We start from the raw sequence: 26,211 nt of genomic DNA, 5'->3' as shown, positions 1-26,211 counted from the left end.
GAAGAGTGTAGATGTTAAATCATAAACCTTATCTCTGTGTTGATTTAGATACTGTTGAGTGAAGGAGACCCATTTATGACCTCAAGGCTTCATTATGGTAGGTGCTGCAGAAACACAGAATGCAATATCAGTTCTTGCCTGTAGAAGCAGAATTTACTGTGTGCATTTTCAGACTAACTGTGATGCTGTGCTGCTAGTAGCTGAACACAGTTATTAACCTTTTGAAATGTACAAGTGCTCTGACTGTTCTGGTTTCTGAATAAGTATATCAAACAAAAAATAAACAGCATCCAATGCTATGATGCACATAAACTTCTATCTCTGTGTATTTTGGAAGTGTCTTAATCTCTTGAAGATTATATCACATTGTGATGCTCGTCGTGTTCTTGTTCCTTGCTCTGCCTGTTCTTGAAGAAAAGACCATTTCATAAGATGCTAAATAGTCAACATAGGCATTGGTGAAATTTTGCCAAGAAGCTTTCATCTGGGGACAGTGAGTATATATGGAGTGAATTTTGTCCAGCTGTACTTACACGCTTGAAAAATGAGATTTGTAATTGAATTCTTGAACAATACTGTAGACGTAGTCTTTCCAAGAAATGGCAGCCCCTCGTGTATCTTTCGTAACCTCTATTTTTTCAAACCTCTGTGGCCACACTGTCTAGGGAGATTAACATTACTTAAAGATATTAGAGACCCAACAACTCAAAAATCCAATGTTTCTCAGAATGAACAAAACATTATCAAAGGAAATGGAATTTGCTTTTACATACACAGAACAGAAAGAGCAGTACTAAAATATGGGCAGCCAGGGGAAATAAACCTGTCAAGTGTCAACTTGTTTTGTGCTCTGTGACATAAATTAAGAAAGCAAACTGCACTGCCCTCCATGGAGGATGTCCAATCTTAAGATATTCCTCTATAAAGGAAGAAGAAGAAGAAGAAGAAAAAAAAACTAAAGTCATTTGTTCATATCTGTGGGCTGAAGTACAGGGAAAAAGGAAGACCAGATACCATGAAAGTGTAGTTAATGCAGTATCTCATATTGCACTTGGAAGTTAAGCAGGCACTTTATCTTTCACCATTTCAAGGATAAATCTTACTGCACTGTATGGTTGTGAACCTTGAAAAAATAACTGTAGTTCTAGGTAAGATTTGGTTTAATGGTGGTTTTGTCACTGAGTCTGTTGTGAGTACTTAGAAGTGTGTTTGTGGGTATGGGAGAAGTGGATTCAGGCATAGGGGGATAGATGGAAAGGAGCAGGGGAGATGGACTGAAGAATTCATTACTTTGGAAGTAGAAAGATAAAATAACTGGAAAATAAAAAAGACAGGCTGAGGTGGGAAAAAAAGTTCCTTCTTGTTGGTTTGTTCTCTCCTCCTCTTGCTCACCTAGTTTTCCTGGCATCCCCTTCTCATGACCAGAAATGTTTTCCTCCCAGCTATTTAGCTTGATGAAATATTTGAAAAAGATGGTAGAATGTGTGTTAACCACATATTAGAAGAAAATCTAGTGGATGGCTTCCCTTGCTAAAAAATTTTTTAAACAGACTGTTCCTTTAATATGTATGTATAAGACTATTTTGGTTATGGAACAAAAATAAACATAAATATTAAAAACTCAGTCAAAGCCTTTAAAGTTCTTTTGCTTAGTTTTCAAGTGAAGCAAGCAGAACAGATCAGTCTGACCCATGAGACAAAGCTGCGGTCTCAAAGTGACTATTATTGTTAGAAAATTATTCCACATTTGATATTTAGAAAGATAAGTTCTTCTTCAACAAGAATAGGCATAATTGAATGTTTACTTCTTCTCTCAAGTTCTTGAGGAGTGGCTTACTTAGCATGCATAGTCTGAAAGCCAAGTCCTTATTTTAGGAGGTAATTTAGACTGGATTGCACACAGGAGCCTGAATGCATCAATTTAACAGAGTTAGAGAATAATGTGACAGTTTTGATTTTTGCTTCTGCTGAAGAGAGCAGTTAAGAAAGAAACTTCTGTAAGATTTTCTGACCTCAGCTGCTTAATAACATGCCACCTGACCTCACAGTTCCATAAGCTCTTCTGTATTCTACTGATACCTTAGTGGGGTTTTTTGGACTCTCAGTATATGGTAATTTTATCTAATGTAGGAAGCCATTTAAAACGTTGTATTTTTAGCACACAGAAGTGTAGTTTACATTGTGTGGTGTACAATGTGCATTCTTAACCTATACTAGTAAGCAAATTTTAATGTTGCAGGAGCTATTTTCAAACCCTTGTTTATAAACTGTCCGTTAATCTCAAATATGAGCATAGGTCTTTGTTTCTAGAATTTCTGAAGTTTTGTGTCAACTCACAGTTATATTTAAGTATCAGGTAAAGAACTCTTTGGTGGTCTGTTGAGGTACGTCTGTAGAATGTGCAAATGGATAAAAAGGAAGGTGAAGATGATGAAAAAGAACAAATGGCTGATGTACCAATTGGACAGAAGGCTTAAGTGTTGCCAGTTTGAATTGGAAGGTAAGCAGAAAAGATGTCTGAGAAGAGTATGAGAACGTGTGGTTGAGACTGAAGCTTATGAAGCACACTAACCATTTTCAGGTGTTGCTAGATAGCCACTGTGGCCAAGGTTTTGTTTCCTTTGTTCTCTCTGATTTGTGCATGGGAGGAAGTCTATATCCTTTAGTTTTGGTTTTTCTTGTCTTCTGTTTTCCACTGGTGAATCGAGGCAGTATACTGTTAGGCAGTACTCTATGGTGTACTTCATGCAACTGTTGAGACTATGTACAAGACTGCCTGGGTTCATTATGTATATAAATTATGTTCTACACAGTTCAAAGCACTGATTTGTTTTCTAAGACACGATGTGTAGTGTGTGTATCCTTGAGAATTTGTTCACTCCTCTGCCCACCGTGAATCTGTTTCAGTAATAGCCATGGCTTAAACTGAAAGCAGGAGAAGAAATTTGAGTCTTTGCTTCTGGACCTCATCCCAGCTTTTAGCTCCATCCCCTTTGGATATATTCATTTCTGAGCATTTTGAGAGAACACCTTATATGCAGGGCTGTTGGATGCTCCTGACTTTGCCTCGATCCAAGATCAAAATCTAATTTCTTTCACTTTCAGTAACTGCTGAGCATAACAATTTGAAGACCCAATTTAGGCTCTATTGAAAGTGAGATTTCTTTATTGGCAGCTTTACAGGAGTCTCAAAAATTGTTAAATAAAAGCCAGCATAGATATAAAACTAAGTGTGACTGAAGTGTATAACGAAGAAAGTTTTGTCAACCTGTTCCTAATACTATATTGCAAAATATGCTTTAAGAGTCTTGTGCAGTATGAAATGTCTTGCATTATTCTCCTCGGGAAGCTGAACATTTCTGTCTGTGGGTATTTCTGAGGATTCCGTAGATACAATCCATGAGTTCTGCTAGGCCGTTATGTATGTCTCACAGAGGAATTGCAAAGCTTCCCATCTTGGCTGATGTAGTTTAAGCTAGTAATAGTATTATAAGGCACAGAAAGTTGGATAGTGGTTGATTCTAATGCAGCAGCATGCTCTTGCAGTTCAAGTTCTATTTTTAAGATTGGTTTTACATTAGCAAATAAATGTTGCTTTAATTTATTATTATTATTATTATTATTGCATTTCAGATGAGAATGATATATGCTTTATGAAATTTAGATTTTATTTATTTATTTATTTATTTATTTATTTATTTTTAAGAGAATGGCTCGATTGGTCTATATTTAAGTAGATCCATGTATTCAACTGGTCTGGAAGCTTAAGAGCAAGGCACTTAGGTTATGACTTCTCGAAGATAAGGGCTCAGACTCCCTTGTAAGACACAGTTGCAACAATGCAACCTTTTCTTTTATTCAGATTGGACTGGATCAGATTCTAATGTGACAAGCCAGTCAAATTGTTTTATCCTTTCCTTTTCTCTCCTTGGCCACCTGACAGCAAGCTTCTAGCACTTTTTTTTCTTTCTGGTGGATAGTCAAGGTTTACATGTCAGGCAGCAGGAACCTGGCACTGTACAAACCTTTGAGGGCTATTTGGGTAGAGCTCGGTTGTCAGGAATGCTTTATCCATTGGGCTGCATTATTTCAAGCAGTGATGCTATGATTGCCTCACCAGGTCCCTGGAATCTGCCGCTTTGGCTACGTCTCTTGAACAGAATGTTCAAGTTATTTGGGTTTGTTCATTCTTTCTCGTTGACTCACATTAACTTGACTTCTGTATGTCCTAATTATCAAAATTTGAGGTATATAAAACATATGCACTATGAAAACTTTTTGGAGTGGCCTCACTCACCAGAAAGGTTAACTTCTAATTTCCAAACAGAAATATGTTCAGGACTGTTCTTCAGTTTTGCTAATCACAGATTTTATGCTACATTGGCTTGGAGGTTTACAGATAGGTAGTTGGAGAAGAGGTCACTGTTAAAATAAATGAAGATGTGGGTAGTATTGGACATTTGTTATTACTGTTTTGAGAAGAAATTCCAGTTGTCCACATTTTTATTTTTTCCTTCTGAATAGAAGGGAATTCACTGATATGGTTTTGACTTCTGGAACTTAAGAATTTTGTGTTCTGATAATTGTATAAGGATCATCCAACATATGGCTGTTTATTCATAGCTCAGATGAAAATGCTTTGAGTTTCTACGCAGATAGATGGGTAATTTATTTGTGTGATGCGTAGTGCAAAGTACTGTGATGTAGTCCTCCCAGGAAGTTGCTGATGTGAAATTGAAACATTCTTTGCAGAATTAAAATGCATAGTGAACCAATTAGGTATTCTGGGTAAATAAGCAGATTCTGCTTAATTAAAAGAATGAAAGTGATGACTGTGTCTCTTTTCAAAACTTGTTATACCTGCTGTTATTTAAACGAGTCTGGACTGTTCTGTCTCATCACTGAATGCAACAGCATACTCAAGGATACCACCAATCCCTAAATAAGTGCACTCTGTCTTCTTTCTGATAAGAGATAGTTGTCAGTAAATAGAGTTCTGCCTCCAGCCTCCTGTATGATGGTGGGGAAGTTACTGAGTCCAAAGATGAAAAAAAAATTAAATTAATACATAAGGGTGCAAGAACAGTGTTGATCAAATGGGATCTGTATGGTAGGGAGTGTTTTGATATTGCAGAGCTCATTGTTGGCAATAAGGTTAAGTTCTTATGGGTAAAGATGAGAGGAAGGCCAGCAAAACGGATGTCCAACTGAGAGTCTGTTGTAGATCACCCAGCCAGGATGAAGAGGCAGATGAAGCATTCTATGAGCAGCTGCCAAAAGTCATGCAATTGCTAGCCCTTGTTCTCATGGGGGATATCAACTTATCAGGCTTTTGCTAGAAATATAATATAACAGAGAGGAAACAATCTAAGAGGTTCCTGGAGTATATAGAAGATAACTTCCTAATGCAGCTGGTAAGAGAGCCCACCAGGGGAGATGCCCTGCTAGATCTGTTGTTTATGAACAGAGAAGTACTGGTGGGAGATGTGGTGGTTGGAAGCCATCTTGGGCATAGCAACTACAAAATGATAGAGTTCTTTATTTTGGTAAATTTGAAAGGAGGGTCAGCAGAACTGTTACGTTGCAGAGCAGACGTTGGACTGTTTAGAAGATTGACTGGGAGAGTCCCTTAGGAGTCAGTCCTGAAAGGCAAAGGGGCCCAAGAAGACTTGACATTTCTCAAGAGGGAAATGTTGAAGGAGCAGGAGCAACCATCCTCATGTGCCCTAAGACAAGCTGATGTGGAGAAAGACCATCCTGGCTGAACAAGGAGCTTTTACTGAGACTCCTGGGAAAAAAAAGAGTTTACTTCATGTAGCAGGGACAGGCGAGTCAGGGAGAGTACAAGGGTGTTGCTAGGATAAGCAGAGATAAAAGTAAGACAAAAGCCCAGCTAGAACTTAATCTGGCTACCATTGTAAAAGATAACAAAAAGTGATTTTAGAAATACATAGACAACAAAAGGAGTGCCAAGGGGAATCACTGTCCTTTACTGGATTTAGTAGGAAACGTTGCCATCAAAGATGAGGAAAAAGCTGAAGTACTCAATGCCTTCTTTACTTCTGTCTTTAATGTCAGAACAGTTATCCTCAAGGTACTCAGCCCTCTGAGCTGGAAGAAAGGGATAGGGAGCAGAATAGTACCTCCATTAGTTCAGGAGGAAACAGTGACCTGCTGCTCCACCTAGACTGTCACAAGTCCATGGGGCTAGATGGCATCCACCTGAGGGTACTGAGGGAGCTGATGGAAGTGCTTGCCAAAACACTTTCCATCATTTGTCAGCAGTTCTGGTCAACCGGGGAGGTTCTAGATGGCTGAAGTCTTGCCAGTGTGAATCCCATCTATAACAAAGTTTGGAAGCAGGATCTGCAGAACTACAGGCTTGTCAGCCTGACCTCAGTACTGGGGAAGGTTATGGAGCTTGTCCTCTTAAGCCTGATCACCTGGCATGTGCAGGACAATCAGGAAGTCAGGCCTACCCAGCATGGGTTCATGAAAGGCAGGTACTGTCTGACCAAACTCATCTCCTTCTATGGCTAGGTGACCCATATAAGTGGGTCAAGGAAAGCCTGTGGCCATAGTCTACATAGACTTCAGAGTAAATTCTTTGACGCAGTCCCCCACAGCATTTTCCTGTGGAAGCTGGTGGCCCATGGCTTGGACAGATACAATCTTTGCTGGATAAAGAGCTGACTTGATGGCTGGGCCAAGAGAGTGGTGGTGAATGGAGTTAAATCCAGCTGGTGACCAATCACCAATGACCAGAGAGGTCAGCACTGGGGCCTCACCTGTTTAATATGCTTATTGGTGATCTGGATAAGGGGATTGAGTACTCCCTGAGTAAGTTTGCAGATGATGCCAGTGTTGGGGGGAATTGTTGATCTGCCTGAGGGCAGTAAGGCTCTACAGATGGATCTGGATAGGCTGGATTTATGAGCCGAGGCCAATTATATCAGGTTCAGCAACAGCAAGTGACAGGTCCTGCACACTGGTCACAAAAACCTTGTGCAATGCTACAGGCTTGGGGCAGAGTGGCTGAAAAACTGCAGTGTGGAAAAGGATCTGGGGATATTAGTTGACAGCTGGTGGAACATGAGCCAGCAGTGTGCTCAGGTAGCCAAAAAGGCCAATGGCGTCCTGGCTTGTATCAGAAACAGTGTTACCAGCAGGAGCAGAGAGATGTTCAGGGAGGATCTTGGCTCTGGTGAGTACTGTGTTCAGTTTTGGGCCCTTCAATACAAGAAAGATGTTGAGGCTATGGAGCATTTCCAGATAATTACAGTGAAGCTGCTGAAGGATGTGGAGCACAGGTCTTACAGGGGGCGGCTGAGGAAACTGGGATTGTTCAGTCTGGAGAAGAGGAAGCTCAGGGAAGACCTTATTGCTCTTTACAGCTCCCTGAAAGGAGGTTGTGCTGAGGTGAGGATCAGCCTGTTTTCCCAGGTAACTTGCAATAGGATGAGAGGTAATGGCCTTTAGTTGTGCCAGGGGAAGCTTCAGGTTGGATATTAGGGAAAATCTCTTCTCAGAAAGAGCAGTGAGGCAGTAGCACAGTCTTCCCAGGGGGGTGGTGGAGTCACCATCCCTGCAGGTGTTCAAGAACCATGTGGATGTGGTGCTGAGGGACATAGTTAGTGGGCATGGTGGTGATGGGTTGACAGTTGGACTAGATGATCCTACGGGTCTTTTCCAATGTTAATGTTTCTGTAATTCTGTGGTGATTCTATGGTAGCTGTGAGATGCATGGTAATATATGACCTGGGTACACACTGCTAGTGCTGATGCAGAAGAGTCAAGCCTGTCACACATGCGCACATCCTTTTAGCCTAAGTGTTTATTTAGGAATCTGTTTAAATTTGAAAAAGCTGTGAGCCTTTGTGGAGTTGCTGTGCTCTAAACTTAGTTCAAAATTGCTAAAGTGATGCGTAAACATGGGTATGGTTCGTGACGTTGGAAAAAAAATCACTTTAATAACTCAGTGCTCTTGCCCTGTAAATGAAGAAGGTATGAATATTTCCTGACAGAAGTGTTGCATCATTAATATCTGTAATGCTCTTATGGATTAAATATTCTTGTCTTTTTATGTTTAGAGCTGCATAAAAGAGACTTGGGTATGTGGAGGCAGCAGCTTTCTCCAGGGGAAGTATCCCAGGAGTAACCTGCTTCAAGGTGTGATGCCAATGTGACAGGGCCTAGCAACCCACTGCCCTGCTTTTCCCAGGAGCCTCAGTAGAGGCAATTTTGATCCTCACATGCTGACAGTGATGTTAATGCCGCATGGACTTGGCTGGTCTGTCAGCCCACTTAAAATATCTTGAATAGGAAATTTACATTTGCATGCTTTGTAAAACACAGTCAAGTTGGACATGAAATGCTAGGCTTGAAGGATAACAAAGGAAACATGTCTGTAGTGTTCTGCAGCCTTTCTCAAAATCTGTCTGAAACTTTGGAACCAGAGAGCACAAAGTGCAGCTTCATTGCCTATTTTAGTTCCTGGACCCAGTGATATGCCCGGTCTTGCTGCTCATTTTGATTGAAGTGGGATATGTCAGTGGCCTGTATATCTTTCATTTGCTGATTACTTGTAGGCATTTTTGTCTCGACACTTCACATTTTTTCTTTTCTTAGGAAATAGGTAAACATTTTATCATTAATTTTTGATTTTGTGAACTTAACCTCTTGAATTTTTGTCTTGTTTGTTTGTTGCAGCTGGTGCTCAGGATAAAATTGGCTGGGCTTTTGGCTTGGGCTTAGAGAGGCTGGCTATGATCCTCTACGATATCCCTGACATCCGACTGTTCTGGAGTGAAGATGAACGCTTCTTGAAGCAATTTATTGTGCCTCATATTTCGCAAAAAATAAAATTCCAGGTAAAGTAATATGTATGCAATAATTTTCCATCAGTAAGAAGTGTGTGTAGGCCTAAAGAATATAATATAATTAAATATAATTAAAATTCTGGATCATTAACGGATCAAGTTTTTAAACATAAGCTTTCAAACTATCATGGTTCTCTGATATACAACAACAAAATCTGGCTTTTGGTGATAGCGTATTTTCAGCCAGATAATGTTCTGAGTTGCTGCTGGTACTCCATGAATACCTCTGTTTTGAATAATACTTAAACATGTATTTAACTTTTAAATCTGTCCAGAATAAGGATTGATTCAGATATGTGCCTGAATTGATTGTGTTCCTGAATTCTTTTCATAAAAACCTGTTTGATGCTGACGCTTCAACTATTGTAATATGTTTCTAATTTTCTCCTTTGTTCTCACTCTAAATTCATTGAATTCAATGTGAGTTGCATTGTTTAACACTGATGAAATGCTTTCTGAACATGTACCACCATTTTCAATACATTGGTTATTTCCCCCAACTGGTGGTGGGTGGGAGTGTAGTGTCAACTTTTTCTTTTGAAACTCCTCTGGTGAGACTACATGTGCTTTTGTAGTTGGCAACTTATCTTACTTCTTGTAGTAGCAAAGTAGTCAAGCGTAAATGGATTGAGTGGAAATGCTACTTTTGTAATATTCTTCAGTATCAGCGCAAGAAGGCTTAAGTCAGCTGGGATCGCTGGTCTTTGGGGGAGTTGAGCTGACAGCTGTGTAGATGTCTGACAAAGTATGAATTATTAGAGCATAAAAGCGCTTATTGCTGCTGCCTTTTACCATTTTCCTTGGTTTGTTTGTGAACAGCTTTATTATCATTTTTAAGAACCGAAAAATTTAAAGGGAAAATCAACAGTGATAATGCTGAGGCAGTTATCATGTCAAACCAGAGCTGCATCCATTTTTGAGTTCATGGCAGTTCTAGCATATCTTGAAAATTAGAAGTTGCATACAAACATGTGAAAGAACTTTACAGTAAGAGTGATGGAGCACTGGAACAGGCTGCCCAGAGAGGTGAAATCTCCTTCTATGGAGATATTCAAGATCCATCTGGACGCCTCCTTGTGCAACCTATTGTAGGGTACTGCTTAAATAGGGGGTTGGACTCGATAGCTGGGACTTGAGGTCCCTTCCAACCCCTGTGATTCTGTGATTTGGTAATCTTGTCTGATAGAGTCAAAACAACGTTTGGATAGATCTTTTTTCCTTTTGCTTCTGTAGCACTATCATTGGGGCAGTCAGATAGTAGTTACTGCTTACAGAAAGAAGACAATTTTGCCACTTTTCCTAAAGTGGATCAGTCTGTGTGTTTCCTGTATCTCTTACAGCAAATCTGGTAATTTTCTTTTGTAGAGATAGTCATGAAATTGAGCTTTGTTGATTTAAACATGTTTTGAAGTGGTAACATGAATCATGAGATGTGGTGTAATAGTGGCCATCTTCAAGGTAAAGGAACCATCAGCTGCCACTGTGCTCTAACTTAGACCACAGAGAATGACTGGAGTAATATTAGCTGTTAATTAATTACTGCTGTATTGCAATAATGTATTGGCGGTTGCTGTACCCCAACAAACAGGCCAGTGAAAAAGTTGAAAGACTGGGAGAATAAAGTGTGAGATAGGGGCAGAAAAGATTGAAAGATGGATTATTTAAAGTCTTTTCATTGTTCTACAGAAATAATCTGTCCAGTGTTTTATAAAGATTGGTCTTTTTTTTCCTCTGGTGTCATAACTTCTTAAAAAAAAAAATCATTCTAACTCTTAGTTTATGATTTTCAGTGCTGTCTCTAAATATAAAAGACTGCTAGTGTCAAGCTTGACGTTTTTTTTGTTCAGAAGGTAGCCTGTATCCACCCTTCATGTATTGAACCTTTTGAGCTCAATACTTGCTGCCCATACATACTGACATTGCATTTGAAGGGCTAATGACTCTTTGACTGAGAATATTGTAAATAATCTCTGGTGCTACCATTGGGTCTTCATTGATGAGAATTAGTTTCAGCTATGCTGTATAGCCAGGTTAGCAGACCTTCTGCATCTATTTTCTTTCAAAAGAGATGTAATTAATTGATCATGGGGTTTATTCATATCTTATTTGAAAGAGAACTTTTAGTCTGTCTTGCATTGTGGATATTTAAGAAATCTTGAAGGATTTTAGAAAAGTGATAGATTTTCTGTAGACAAGGCTGTGCAGTGTTTTTCAGCTTGGCTGAACTGAACCAGTATGGACTACATTTTCTGAGATCCTTTCATTGCACAAATTTAATGCTGCAGCCTCACAAGGCCTGGGTAAATGTCCATCCTTCATGTGCTTAACTGTGATAGACTTCTCAACCTTTGGATACTCCCCTACCCTTCTTATAATCTGGATATTTTCCACCAACTGAAGTATTTTTCTTTCTGTTCGTTAAAATGTTCTTCCAACAGATTAAGACCATGGTGAACAGCAGTAACCTTTAATAAAGGCTTGGCTAAATATATTCTTGTTCTGAATGGAATTTAATTTGAGTTTTTACTTGGGACATAAATATATGTTTTGTGCCTTTTAAGCAGCCCGAATGTGTCAAGCTTTTTCCTATGTTATCAGTTGCTCAATTGATGCATGTAGGCTTCAGTAGGTCAAAAAGCTGCTGGGAAAGCTGACAGTGCTGGTACCATTGGGGTCACTCAGCACAGCAGTGCTAGAGTGCTGCTCCCCACAGATCAGCTTATGGTGTTGATTTGGATTACCTAAATTGCTCCAGCTATAATTTGACAGAAATCACAGCGGTGTGGGGCTAGTTACTTGCCTTCAGTCACTCATGTGTAAGGCTTCTGTTCAGGCTGCGAAATGAAGAGCTGAGGATGGACAGGGCAGGAAAGACTAAGCACCTGCAAGGCGTAACATAGTAAAACAAATGGCTTGGATCCGATCTAGTACACTGTTATCTCTCTGCTCATCAGAGCTCTGAGCAGAGTTGCATGTAATCACTTTTCGGCCCATGTTGAACCCGCATTCTTTAAAGAAAAAGATATGTCCATGCGCTGACAACTTACAAGAATAGGTACAAAAATGAAATGACATTTAGGGAAGGAAGACTCTCACAGTTGAGATGAAGTGCAGTGTGCCCAGAGGTGTTGATTAAGATGAATGGGCTCTGGAGACAGGACAGTCCCCGGAACCTCCATCACTGCGCTGCCAGACTGAGCAAGCTGCACGTTGCACCCACTGACTACTACTCTTGCCTCACAAAGTCACTTTCAGTTGATGCTGGCAGTCGCTACTACTGCTGCTGTTCTTTTAAATGAGTATTTTGGTTGCAGATGAGTCTTGTAGTCCGGTCTCAGTTCAGTCGTAAGTATGTTTATGTTGTTTTGTGGGAAGCACTGGTGCAAAGGGTATCTGATTCCTAGCTAAATGCAGACTCCCTAGGCGAGATTATAAGGGTTGCTTTCTTCTTGTTTTCCTCATTTCTGCGGTATCTATACTGCAATATCTATAGTAGCCCTCGCACCATGTACTTCTCAGCACCCCCTTCCGTCACCTCACGGGTCTGCTACTTCCTTGTATCTGCTGGCACGTGCAGTCTCTCCAAACTCTTTCTTCCAAATAGTGTTAGCTTCTACTTGTAACAGTAGACTTTCTAACCATGATCATTTTAATAGAGGCTGCTGGATAGACAGAGCTCCTAGAGCATCTCTGCTGGGAGTGAGAGCTGAGAGCAGCTTGTAGTGACACACTGTTCATCTCCCACACAACTGCAGCCAAAATGGTGTATGTGGTCCTAACTTAGGAGGCTGTTCCTGCTTTGAAAAGTGTTCAGTCAAGGTTAGCAGGGATGTTGCTGAGAAAGGGATGATGCTTCAGAAAGCTGATGTTGTGTAGAAATAAATGATTCATTACACAAAGTGAACTTATCTTTTTTGTTCTGGTGCACAGCAGGTTGGCCATGACCCAGCAGTGTGCTCCTTGGGGCCAAGAAGGCCAATGGTCTCCTGGGGTGCATTTAAAAGAGCACAGCCAGCAGGTCAAGGGAGGTGATCCTCTCCTCTGCTCTGCCCTGGTGAGGCCACGTCTGGAATGCTGTGTCCAGTTCTTGGCTCCCAAGTTCATAAAAGAAAGAGAAGGCAACAAAGATGATCAAGGGCCTGGAGCATCTCCGTTATGAGGAAAGGCTGAGTAACCTGGGGCTGTTCAGCCTAGTGAAGAGAGGACTGAAAGGGGATCTTGTCACTATTTATAAATATTTAAAGTGCGAGAGTCAGGTCCATTGGGGAGGATTCTTTTCAGTGGCGAGCAACAATGGAAGAAGAGGCAATGGGCACAAACTGGAGCATAGGAAGCTCCAGACTAACACAAGGAAGAACTTCTTCACTGTGAGAGTGATGGAGCACTGGAACAGGCTGCCCAGAGAGGTGGTGGAGTCTCCTCCTATGGAGATATTCAAGACCAATCTGGACAATTTCCTGTGAGACCTGCTGTAGGGAACCTGCTTTAGCAGGGGCCTGGGCTCAGTGATCTCTAGAGGGCCTTTCCAACCCCTAAAATTCTGTGATTCTGTCATTCCCCTATAGAAGGTAACAAAGGTTACCTCACTTCCATTTGTCTTTGTTCAGTGCGCCATATGAATTAGACCTCAGCACAGAGCATCTTTATGTTGTTGTTACTGTGCACTTTTCAGCTTACTGAGGCAGTCATCATCCCTGTGCATCTTCCTTGTGCACATAACTGATTGTTCCTGAGAGACAAGGTAGCTTGTCCTGAAGCCTTAGTAGATTATGAATATAAAATTCACTTGCAGGTCCAAGGGAAATGTTTTATAAATTAAACCTTCTTAATCTATGTTCTATTTTTCCATGCTTTGGAAAACAGATCATTTCATGTGTAAGCCAACTATTTCAACCAATTTAATCTTACTACGTTCACAGCAAAAAATGAGTCTTGTCTAATCCATCATTAGTATGCTATTCTATATAATTTATATTTATCTTCTTATTCTGTGATTAGCTTTATTTTCCAATAAAAAAATGAATAGATTCACTAGGTGCTACATTTTCGGATATTTTTCATCAAGATTAGGTAACTCCAAACTTAAATGGTTGTTCATTTATTATGCTTACTTTCTAATAGTGCATCTATTAAAGGCAAATGCACAGCCATTAGTATGTAAATTCAGCTTGGATGTCTGAACAAATGAGATCCAGCCTCAACTGTGATTTATTGTCTAATTAGCTTTACTGTAATTGAAGATGTATGAAGTGTGTGTGTGTGTACGCATGTGGAGGTACAACAGAATAGGTGATGGAATAGCATAAATATTTTATTGGCATGACTTTGGGAAAGTTGAATTTTCCTATGTGTGACTTCTGTAGATCATCTTAAATGAATGTCAGTAAAACCTTTACAGTGCCATGTAGCATCTTGGGTTTGTCTGTAAACTCTGCAGAACACTGTGAAACTTGTTTTTTGATTTTGGAAAGGCAAGGAAAGAAGGCAAAAATACCTTCTTCTTTGGGAGACCCTGTACTGAACTGCATGATTGGATTAGAAATTACTTGACCAAGTCTTCTTTCATCAGTGTTGTATCATTTATAGCCAGTGCTGGTATTGAAGCTCCAGGAGCCTGAGTCCTCTGGCCTCAGTCAGGCAAAGTACTGAAGCACTGCTGAGCTTTTAACTTGTGAGTAATCCCATTTAAATCAATGAGTTAGTTCCTATTCTCAAAGTCAAGTATATCCTGAATGCTTTAGTAGGTTTGGATAAGAGTTCTCTTACTTCCTACCGTCTAACCAAATGGGATCAGTGCCTTGTAGGGTTGAAGCTGAGAAAAACTTTCAAAATGGCTGCTGTAGACAGTTGGAGTTCAGCGTACCAGTCAGTCCTCAGTCTATTGCTACAGCTTTGGGGCTCTTCCTTCAGGTGCAGAACCTGGCATTTATCCTTGTTCAAATTGTGTAAGGTTACAGCTGTCTCATTCCCCCAGGCTGCTTAGGTTCCTCTGGATGGCAGTCTGGTTACTGAGTGTGTCAGCTCCCACTATTTGGTGTCATTCTTCAGATTTTGTGAGCAAGCACTGGATCACCACTCCCAGGTCACTGATAAGGATGTGAAACTGTACAGGTATCAGTATAGACAGACAACCGCAATACTCTACTTATACTCTACAGGAAAGCCAATAAGAACTCATTAACCAGTGCTGGCTGAGTCTATCCATACAGCTGGCTTTTTTTATGCATCTCTTTATCCAGCATTCCAGACAAAAATGTCCTAACTCGGGCACAAGAATTCTTTAAGAGACAATGCCAAAAACCTTTCTAAAATCAAGATAAATTATAACTGCTGTTCTTTCCCTCATCAGAGGAAGCATTCAGGTTGGTCAGGCTTGATTCCGCTTTGGTAAATCCGTGCTGACTAGTTCTAGTCACCAGCTTTTCCTCCATGTGTGCAGAAATGTGTTTCAAGATGACCCATTGCATAGTTTCCCATGACAAAGGTGAAGTTTACCAGCCTTTGGTTCTCTGGTTTGCCACCTGGCTTTTCTGAAGTCTAGCACAACTGCTGCGTGTCTCTTGTCATTGGGGATCTCTCATGATCTTCATAACCTTTCAAAGGTAGTAATTCCCCTCTTGTGAGTGCACATAAATGCACTAGACTCAAACCCTTAATCCATCTGGCTTTAAGCTTTGCTCAGTCTGACCTGTGGAGTATACCAGTGCAGTTTTTATAACACAGTAGGTAACTTTAAAAGTTGAATTTATTTCTTTATTTCTTCAAATTCTCAACTATGTGGGAAGTACAGGGCCTTATTAATGAATGTAGAGAGTGCCATGGAGGTTTTGGAAGCTTGAAATGTGAAATACTCCTGTTCCCACTTGGAAGATGTCCTTTCTCTTGACTGTAGTTCCAATCAGACACAGCAGTTGTAACTCCTCTACATTTGAAAGATTTTGATGCTTTTGTGATTGCTATCTACTGCCTGTTCGCAGAGCCTTGGTTCTCTCAGTACAGGATAAGAGGTATAATTTTTTGTTCTTTCCTGTGTGCTTTTCTGCTTTGCTCTTCCATTTGCACTGCAGCAGCTATGTATGTAACTACACTGAGAAGCAGTGGATCAGGAACCTTTTTATCTCTTTGATTCCTTAAAGCCTTATCAGTCCCCAAATCCACTTCATGGTTTTGCCCCATCCCCTCAGCACAACTGAGGAGACAGCACCTTTGTTTTTAGAGTCAGGATAAACAAGAAGTGACTTCAGAAAGGTGGAGAAAAAAAAAATTAAGATGGCTACACCACTAAGTAGTGTGCTGCAGCATTGTGGCCTGTAAGAGAGATGTCAAAGATGAGGATGGAAAGAGGATTTTCTTCTACATGGGAGTCTTCTGCCTTTTCACGCAGAATCACAGAATCACACGGGTTGGAAGGGACTTTGAGAGATCATTGAGTCCAACCCCTGCAAAGCAGCTTCCTTACAGCAGGTCATGCTGATAGGTGTCCAACCAGGTCTTGAATATCTCCACTGAAGGATACTACACAACCCCTCTGGGCAGCCTGTTTCAGTGCTCCATCACCCTTACCATAAAGTTCTGTTATGCATGTTAGTACAGAACTTCCTATGTTCAGGTTTTAGGCCATTACTTCTTGTTGTATCACTGTGCACCACCAATTACAGCCTGGCCTCATCCATTTGCCTCCCACCTCCTTTATTTATCAGGGGATTTATCAGATCCCCTCTCAGTCTTCTTCTCCCCAGGCTGAACAGACCCAGGTTACTCAGCCTTTCTTCATACGGGAGATGCTCTGGGCCCTCTTTGTGACCCTCTGCTGGACTCCTTCTATGAGATCCCTTTCTTTTTTGAACTGGGGAGCCCAGAACTGGTGACATCAGTCCAAATGTGGCCTCACCAGGGCAGAAGAGAGAGGGAGAGTCACCTCCCTCAACATGCTGGCCGCACTCTTGTTAATGCACCGTGGGAGACTATTGGTCTTCTTGACCACAGGCACACACTGCTGGCTCAGAGATCCAAAACTGCATTCCTGGAGGAAAGAATGAGTTCAGAAGTAATTGAAAGGAATTTCAAGGACTAGAGAAGAAAGGACAGAGTAACTTAGAAGAACTCATGCAGCTGTTCTTGAGGGGTTTTTTTGTTATTTTGGTTCCAATGGTGGCATCCTAAGTGAGACACAATTGTGCAATAACCGTGAGACCCCAAAGGCCACAGAGTTTGTAAACATGTCCTGTGTGTCCCTATCTTCACAAACCAGGTGTTTGCCATTGTCCTTCTGGACAATTAATTTAAAAATACTGTCACATAAAAGAAGGAGCGTAACCTGTTTAAAACAACAAATACAAGAGTCGAGATCACAATTTTTCAGCTTCTCTGTGCTCCTGAAAGCTGAAATGAAATGGGAGAAACCCAGCCTCTCAGTTCTTTTTGGATAACATCCACAGGATATCCAAAAAAAAAAAAGCTTTGGCACAAACAAAAGGAAAAACAGTGCTTCAGGAATGTCCATTTCACGTGTCAGTGAATGTAGAACATTTCATTTGTTTAGAGGATGCTCTCTGAACACATAGAAAATATGGTAATTGTAACAGGGATGTTGTCAATACAAACTGAAGACTCCTGGTAGCTGGAAACAGACCATCAGGGGTTTCCTTCCAATTGAAAAAATAAAAAAATAGATTCAAAAACTAAAAAACAACTGTAGCTTTTACTGGTTTTGAGTTGATGTCCCTATCACACACACACACACACAAAAATCCAGCAAAAAAAACAAACAAAAACAACAACAACAACAACAACAACATAAAACACCCTTCCAATATCAAGTAGAGGAGAAACGAATTTCCAGTTCCTGGTACTGCTGCAGTGTAGTCAGTAGAATCATGTTGTTACAGGCAAAAGCCAGTGCAACTCAGTATGAGGTCCACCTGATACTGTTTAAATGGTTGCGTAGCAAAAAGTGCTAAGCTTCCAAAAGCATGTGTTATTGTGGTTCCCTTTGATCTCTAAATCTCATATATTTGCTGTTTGGCTGGTTTAGGCTCTTTAAAACAAATAGCTCACAGATGAGTAATTCTTCTACTGAATATATCAAGCAATCTTTATTGCATCCCAAATGATGAAGCATAATGGTTAGAAGGAGTGCTTAAATAAGCCATGAAACAATTTCCAGATGTGATATATATGCTGAAATCCACATTAAATTAATATTAGGTGAAGAAGGAGTAAACCTGGAAATCTGAAATAACAATAGAATTTGGATTGGTTATGTGAAGTTATGACAACCAGCTGCTGTTGGTTTCAGCAGGAATCCACAGATGTTCAGTGCTTTCAATCTTACTGTCTACAGAAGCATGTGGGTAATAAGGAGGGTAACCCATATGCTTTTGCCAATGTTTTTCTAATATCGGTTTAATTACAGTGCAATGAATAGAATTCTTTCTAGGAGAATAGCACAGGAGCTATCTTCACTTCAGTCTTTGGCCCCGACCTGAGAAGTAAATCAATTTCCCTACTCAGTAGTTCTGTTTTCCCTGCTGTTTACAGTTGTCATACAGTTACCATGTACCTCCTGCCTCAGAATGTTTTCTCTGATAGTATCCTAGAACAGAAGGCTCTTCAGGACTGGGGCAGTGGTTTTGAGCTCTGTCTACCTAATGGAGTGCTGTTAGCCCTAGATAATTATCACAAAAACTGCCTGCAGCAAAGGTAAATGTACCTTTGTGAGTGTATGTTATCATTTAATGAAAGAAAAGCTCTTGTTTAAACATGTACCTAAGCACTTATACTATGTAAGCACGTGGCTTTGTAGATTCAGAGGTCTTTACTAGTAATCATACACCACCAAATAAATGTTTAAAAGATACATGTATACCTTGGAATCAGTAAGAAATTACGCACTGTAACTCTTTTTCCCAATTTTGTATAAAAAGTTGGGTTTTGTCAAAGGTGACTTAACTTCATAGCTGTTTTAACATTTGTGCAAACGTTCTGCATGTCAGATGCATCTTGTAAAGGGCTTTGGGTAAAGTGGTCTCTAAAATCATGCTTAAACCCCTACAGCCATTGTCTGCATCACGATTAGCCATTGCAGCTGAACCGTAGAGCTTCACTAGGAAATGGGGGCTGGGGAGAACGTGTCTGGGTGCATGTGTGTGTATGCATGAGCAAGAGCACCTTTTAGAAGTACACAGTGTTAATAAAAGCCCTGATTTTCAGCTACTACTTCTCTGATCAGAATATGAATTAAGCTACAGAGAATAGCCAAACAACAGAAGGCATGATTGGAAAAGACTGCATTGTTTTTATCACACTTGTCCTGAATTGCATTCATCCACATGAGCCATAGTAGTGACTACCTGGAACAGAAAGTGACAAATAAGTAATGCTTTGGTGTGCATGTGCTGCAGAGGATTAGTCTTGCTTTTGCAATGTTTCTAAAAATTAAATAATGAGGAGAAATGACCTCTGCTGGGGACTGCTTGCATCCTCCTGCGCGTGCATTAAATGTATTTTGCATAGCTGATCCCATACATAACCCCTTCTCCTAAATCAGGAGTAATGAACCCGTTTTCTGATTCTTGTAAAACAAGGCGAAGTGTTACGAAATAGCCTTCTGCACATAGAAGTTTGGATGTGCACTTGACACTGTAACTGTTCTTTACCTTTTGTGATTCCACATTTAAATGTTTCTCATAGCTCTTGTCCTTTTTTTGTCTTGGTCTCCTCTGGGTCTGTTGTAGCATCTTTGTAGCTTTCTAAGTGTTGTTACTCATTAACAAGAATGTAACTTCGGAAGCACTCTAGGTTTGGCCTGAAAAGAAAAATAAAATGCTTTTCTCTCTCTTTGGAGTATTGGGCAAGAAAGAAGAGCCTTTCATTTCAGTTTCTCTCTAGCTTACCTGCTGTTCTTTACACTTAGATATTGTTTTAAGCTTTCTGCACTACCCTTGTGTTTTATTGTTGGTCTTGTACTTTGGGGGAATTTTGCAGGGGGAGAAGTATGAGGCATCATCATCACTTCTGGAAGTCTCTCTGCTTTTCAGGAGGAGGAGAGAAAAAATTACAACTTGTTAGGCAGGGCAACGGGACCTTGCAAAGGTGTTGCATGTGCCTTTGAGATCTGTGCTACGTGTTTATTTTGGTTGCAACCCATATGCAGGTGATGTGGAGATTCTGCCATTTAAACAGCAACTATCCAGAACTGGGAATTTAATGAGAAAAGAAAATGTAATCAGTGGCATGTGATATGAGATGATTCTTTGATTCTATGATTCTATGATTTCTCGTCTAAGCTGAAATAAAATGTTGGGTCCAATGTGTTTCTACTGTTATGCTATGTATTTGGAGGAAATACATCTTTGTATTACTGCAGTCTCTTTCTAAATACTTGTACTTTTTATTGAGATAGAAATCTTTTATATGTTTGATGTGTGCTGTATTTTACTCCACCGTGGTATTTATCTAAGCACTATTATTAAGCATTATGATGAAAAACCATATTAACCAAAGCAGCAGATAGAAGGAAACCTGACTTTTGAGCACGGGAAACACAGAATGCCAGCAGCAGTGCCAGTGCCTTTTGCGGGAGTCACAGGTGCACAGCACAGCCAAGGAACACATTTTTGGTATCTGCTGAGAAGCTGAGTTTCTGCAGACTTACACCACTTTATTGTCTGTTCCTTGCAGGCATAGTAGATAGTTCTTAGACAAGTACAAGGTTGAGACATGGAATCTTCATTCGTTGTCAACTTGTTTTCTGTGGTCTGTGTCTTCTCTCCTGTTTTATACCTGCTACAAAAAAAGAAAAGCCTGACAGAGTGATTCTACCTGTGGGGTTGGAGATTTGGGTAGAAGAGGCAGACCGAATATGGACAGACTGCACGCAAGGCAGTTGTAGGTGTGAATTATGAGACCTTCATTGATGCTGGCTCAGCATCTGTCACCAGGTTATGTTCATAAGAAGTTATTTTCAGGACTATGGAAACAAATACATCTCCATCCAATTTTCTTGACCGAGACCAGGACCACAAAGAGATAATGCTGTTTACCATTCTGAGAATTCCAAATCTACTGAATTTCTTCCCCACAACACAACCTTGCTCATTTTCTGCAAAGAACACTACAACGTGGGTTGTCCCATCTGCTCCTCTTTGTGTCAGAACAATTCTCTGATAGCAACTGCTCAGATGAAAAAGAGATTCCATAAAAAGTTATAATTGGCTTTTGATTGCCTTGCAGTGATGTACATGTGTTTGAAATGGGAGAAGTTTGGCACCATGAAGCCAGTTTGCTCAGCAGGCCATCGACTGGGAACCAATAGCCTCAGGGAAGAAGCATAAGCAGACTATCTTTGCACAGTAGACCTAGAGCTGCTGCTGTAGGAACGTGTAAGACTAATCTCTTCTTTGCCCTGCTGTTTTCAAATGCTGTAAGAAGTTGTGGAGATGTAAGAGTGAGTAGAAGAGAGACATTGAGACATTCCCTCATGATGCTTCTGCCTGTGAATCTTACCTCTTCTATGGGAATGAGAAAGTATTTCTGACCAGTCAAGCACAGAGCAGATCATCTACCATCAGTACTGAGGAATCATCCGTATTTATCTTTTTGGAGTTTTTCATAATCAGATTGCAAGTGGCAAGGCATATCCACATACCCAAGTGCATGGGTATCTTGAAATATCTTTGCGCTGTACACACTGTAAGACTGTGATAACCCTGCTTTTCATAGGGTGAGGTCAGTGCTATTTTTTGCCCTTCCTGCATTTCTTCAGTTCCTCTCTATCATATAAAAATAGCCTTTTCTGTCACAGTAGAGGTAGTTCTTTTGTACTTGGATAGCATCATGAAAGGCATGCATTTCTTCTCAGTTTTTTGATTGCAAGTTCTACTTAAGGTATATATTTGCACTTGGAGAGTCGTATTACAGCTTTAAACTTGAAGCCTCACCCGCGACAAATTTAAATGAGCTTGACTTTAAAATGAAATGCTTGCAGCATAAAGCAATGTTGTGTTTAAGAAAGCGCTGTCTCTTTGCAGTGACACTCAGAGGTGTAATATGCAGCAGTAATTCTGGATGGACTTGCTTAACCTAAAAGCTTTCTACTTATTCATTTTGCTACAGCATCACAGCTCGTCTTGGAAGAGGTGTAGCAGCAGTGTCAGGGCGCTGGGAGTAAAAGATGGGCGGGGCATCCTGTAGAACATCGGCTCGTTGGTCTAGGGGTATGATTCTCGCTTCGGGTGCGAGAGGTCCCGGGTTCAAATCCCGGACGAGCCCTTCTTTGGCACAGTGACTAGAGAAACTTGCCTTTTGAAAGCAGGAGTTTAGAAAGGAAGACCCTGTGAGCCTCATCACAGAGCCCGGGAAGATCATGGAACAGATCCTCCTGGAAAACATGTTAAGGCACACGGGGGATGAGCAGGTGATCCGAGACAGCCATCACAGCTCCGTGGCCTTCTATGATGGAGTGATGGCATCGGTGGACAGAGCTGTGGCTGTAGGTTGGCAAGTCCAGTCAGCTGCAGTACTGTTAGGCAAATGTTCCTTGTGGCAGATGCAGCTTTCGCTTGGGCTCTCTTTGAAAGAAAAGAGCAACGTCTGAGCTGGGGCTCCTAAACACATCTTAGAAATTAAACATTTCAGTCAGCTACAACAAATTAAAAACTTTGGGAACAAGAAGGAACCAGGCTGGTTAGACAGTGAACAGGAAGGAAAATGGGGACAGCTGTGGGAATGTTGGGGAGATCCTTCTTCTTTCCCCCTGCTCCGGAGACACTAGAAGACCTGACTGTGTGGTACTGTTGCCATGCCTGAGATGATTGTAATCTGATGTACACATGGTTCTGTTTAGCAGCTCAACTTCTTTATGCTGTCCTTAATAATTGCTTTAAAACAAAAAATAACTAATGTAAGAAAACAAAGGATATTTGGCTTAGTAATGTTATAGTTAGCAGAATGCTATGAAAGAAGCAATTTCCTTGAAGACAGAAGACCTGATACCCTGTATCTAACCATCTGGCTCAAATGTACTGTCTGATGTGCTGGCAAACAGTAGAGCAAGTATGGAAACAGTGTGATCCTTCTTTAATTTCACTGATCCAATCTGCAGCCATGAGAGAATTGCTGAACCAAAAACCCAGTTGGATCACTGTTTAATGGTTACTAGAGGACCTGTCCACAGTGAATTTTAGTCCCTTTTGGGGTTTCCCCTTACTCTCCTGTAACAGGTGCTTAGTTACACAGGGTGGAAGAGGTGCACCCTTTTGTTCACTTAAAAGCTGATGCCTTCTTTGCATTCTCTTCTTTCTTGCTTGCTTCTGTGAGAAGTAGAAGCAATCAGTTTCAACACTGAATAAATTCATGGTGGGAAGTTACTCAGGGCAGTTGAGGCACCTGCATGATCTTCAAACGAAGGACAGAGCATTCTCATCCATTTGCAAAGGAAGGCACTTCCACTCAGAAAATGGTCCCTGCGTACAAGCAGAGTGCCTGAAATCAAGAGAAAAGGCAATTTTCCAATGGACACTGGAAGTTCCCATGCCTTCATGTGAGCTTGCAGAGACAAACAGTCTGGGGAGCAGACTACTGTCCGAAAAGGACAGATCCTACTGTGCAGTCGCTACCCCTGTGCACTGAGAAGCATCACCGGAGGCTCTTCTGCAGCTCCCCACAGGAGGACAGAGGAGTGCATCACTCCCAAACCCATCCATTCACATTGCTTTTAAAAATTCAATCCCACAGCGTATCTGCTTATCAGCATTTGTAAAAGCTTTCTGTTGAAACTTCTCTGTTTTCTCCTTCGGATGTGTGTGTGTGTGAGCTCCGGTATACACATGCATATGTGTGTGAGTGTACACATGTCTGAATACATTGGACTTACTATATATAGCTAAGGAAAAGAAAATAATTTGGTGAAGGAAAAGGGAGAATGCTTATCCTATTGGAACACCGTGACTGCAAATTTTAAGGCATGACAGCCAAGAAATTCAAAATTATGTTTCCTGCAGCAACTCTAATTTGTCTACGCCGGTAATAAATACCGAAGTGCAAATCTATGAGCTTACACACTAATACAGAAAACTTCATTATGTGTGGGGGCTAAGTTGCAGCTGTAAATTTGCAACTTCAAATTTCATGCCTGTTGCGTGTTTAAATTTCCTGCGATAACCCTGAACGTTGGTTCAGCCTGGAATACATTAAGAAAGGTTTAGTTATTACAAGAATGTAGCTTTCATTTCAATGAGAATATTACATTGCATTAAAATTCTGTATAGATTATATTCTTATTCCTCCACAACGTGGGTGATGCAGGACTGTTAAAGCTTGGCAGCTTTGATGCTAAATCTTGTATTTTTTTGACTCGACTGGTGATGGCTGGCTTTTTAATAGCTTGGCTGTTGTAGAGTTGCTAACCCAGTTTTTGGTACATGTCATTGTTAACCTTGCGTTTGTGTCACAGCTGTCAAAATGCAGCTTTTTCCTCTGTCGTGTTTGTAGTTTCCCTGTTGTGCCACCCCATCTGCACTCAAGTGAACAAACACATCACAAAACTTCTCAGCTTGTTGCACCCGTGATTCTTGTGTCTGGGAAAGCTCCGTTTCTCCTAATGCCAAATATCTGTGGAAAACCCTGAGGGCCTTACTGTTTTTCAGGGCTCTGGGCTGAAGGCGTTCTTTGGCCTTGTGCTGGTTGCATGCAGTGATCATGCACTATCTCCAGGCTTTTCCTCAAGAGATGGGGGCTTTGGCCTTGGTACACTCTCTCCTGCACAGCTGTGAGGTATCCAGGCTCAGACCACGTGGTTGCCTGATGGATAAGCAGAGACTACTCTGCTGGTGATCACACAGTTCCTTTTGCCCTGTAGTGCCCTGATGTGGCAACGTGCAGGGCCGAGGTATTTCCAGTTGTCCACCAATGCTTCAAGCATTCATACAGTATATATTAGCACAAACCCCTGGTAAATACAATTTTCAGCTAGCTACAGCAGACTGTGAACTGCAGTGATGGAGGAACAGGCACGAGTTTTTGTCAGCTGCTGGAGGGGTGCTGATCTGTGGCACAAAGGTAGAGGAGACAGCTGGGGATGAGGAACATAGTAAACCAATGTAGCTGTTTGCAGTGGCAAACTTGAGTAGAAGGGACGTAGTCCTGAGGGGATGGTGATGCACTGCTCAGGTACTGCTAGGCATGGGCAGGCAGGCTGCTAGAGCAGACAGCAACTCCGTGGCCCAGCTACTCCATTTTATACTGAAGTTAGCATCCTGAGAGGGAAAACCATGCAGTTTTAGTAAGTACTTGGCTTATTTATTGGCCAGAGAAGGATGTGTGGCTAATAACTTGCAGGCATGCATCATTGAGAGTGGATCATCATGAGCTTCCATTTCACAGAGTAATAGGATCATAGAGTTGTTGAGATTGGAAGGAACCTCTGGAGATCATCAAGTCCAACCCCCTGCTGAAGCACATTCCCTACAGTGTGTTACACAGCAAAATGTCTGGACAGATCTTGAATATCTCCAGAGAAGGAGACTCCACAACCTCTCTGGGCAGCCTATTCCAGTGCTCTGCCACTCTCAACAGTGAAGTTCTTCCTTGTGTTCCAGTAGGAACTGGAACTTCCTGTGTTTCAGTTTCTGCCTGCCACCCCTTGTTCTATCACTGTATGCCACCAAAAGATTCCACTCCTATCCATTTGGCTCCCTCACTTTAGATATTTATAAACAGTGATGAGATCCCCACTCAGCCTTCTCTTTCCAGGCTGAGCAGCCCCAGGTCTCTCATACAGACGATGCTGCAGGTCCCTCATCATCTTTGTTGCCCTCTGTCTGACTCTTTTTAGGATAACCCTGTCTTTTTTGAACTTGAAAGCCCTGAACATTTCCATGTTTAAAAAACTCAGCAGCCTATTTCAGTGCTACTGAATGCTCTCATCTAGAGTGACTGAAAAATGCTGTCATTATTTACAACCTTCCCTACAGTGTGGCCTCACTGGAGACCTCCAGACAGTGTAATCACTGGAAGAGCTCTCTTATCTTCTGAGACTGTCAAAAAAAGTATTAGATAGTGCATTGCAGTATTGGTAGTAGAAAGTAAACTCAGCACTAAAATAGCACAGTGGTGACAAAACTGTGATGGGACAAAAGTAATGGCACTGAGTTGCCTGTGCATCAGCAGTGCTGTCCACTAGGGCTGACTGGCACCTAGCAGCAGCTTCATGCAAGTGGGATCAGTTCTGCCTTCTGAACCTTTTTGGGGTCACTTGGTAATCCTTTAAAGCATACACAGAAAAAAAAAAACCCACAACAAAACCACCAAAGGGGGTGACCTGCTGTGCCAC

General features: G+C 41.2%; 1 protein-coding gene and 1 non-coding gene across 32 annotated transcripts in view; both read left to right on the top strand.

The window, feature by feature from the left end:
• FARS2 (phenylalanyl-tRNA synthetase 2, mitochondrial) overlaps positions 1-26,211 on the top strand; it is a 239,355-nt gene that overhangs the window by 132,704 nt on the left and 80,440 nt on the right. For all 31 annotated transcript variants that reach the window (XM_040696299.2, XM_040696293.2, XM_040696298.2 and 28 more), the window contains one exon: positions 8,710-8,870. In XM_040696299.2, the coding sequence (XP_040552233.1) occupies positions 8,710-8,870 (161 nt within the window). The remainder of the gene's footprint in view (positions 1-8,709; positions 8,871-26,211) is intronic.
• TRNAP-CGG lies at positions 22,080-22,151 on the top strand. The gene has a single exon. It is a non-coding gene; the product is annotated as a tRNA-Pro (tRNA).

The sequence above is a fragment of the Gallus gallus genome, chromosome 2, assembly GCF_016699485.2.
Source record: "Gallus gallus isolate bGalGal1 chromosome 2, bGalGal1.mat.broiler.GRCg7b, whole genome shotgun sequence".
NCBI lineage: Eukaryota > Metazoa > Chordata > Aves > Galliformes > Phasianidae > Gallus > Gallus gallus.
The sequence above is the reverse complement of the archived record's forward strand: the minus strand, read 5'-3'. Positions and strand labels throughout refer to the sequence as shown.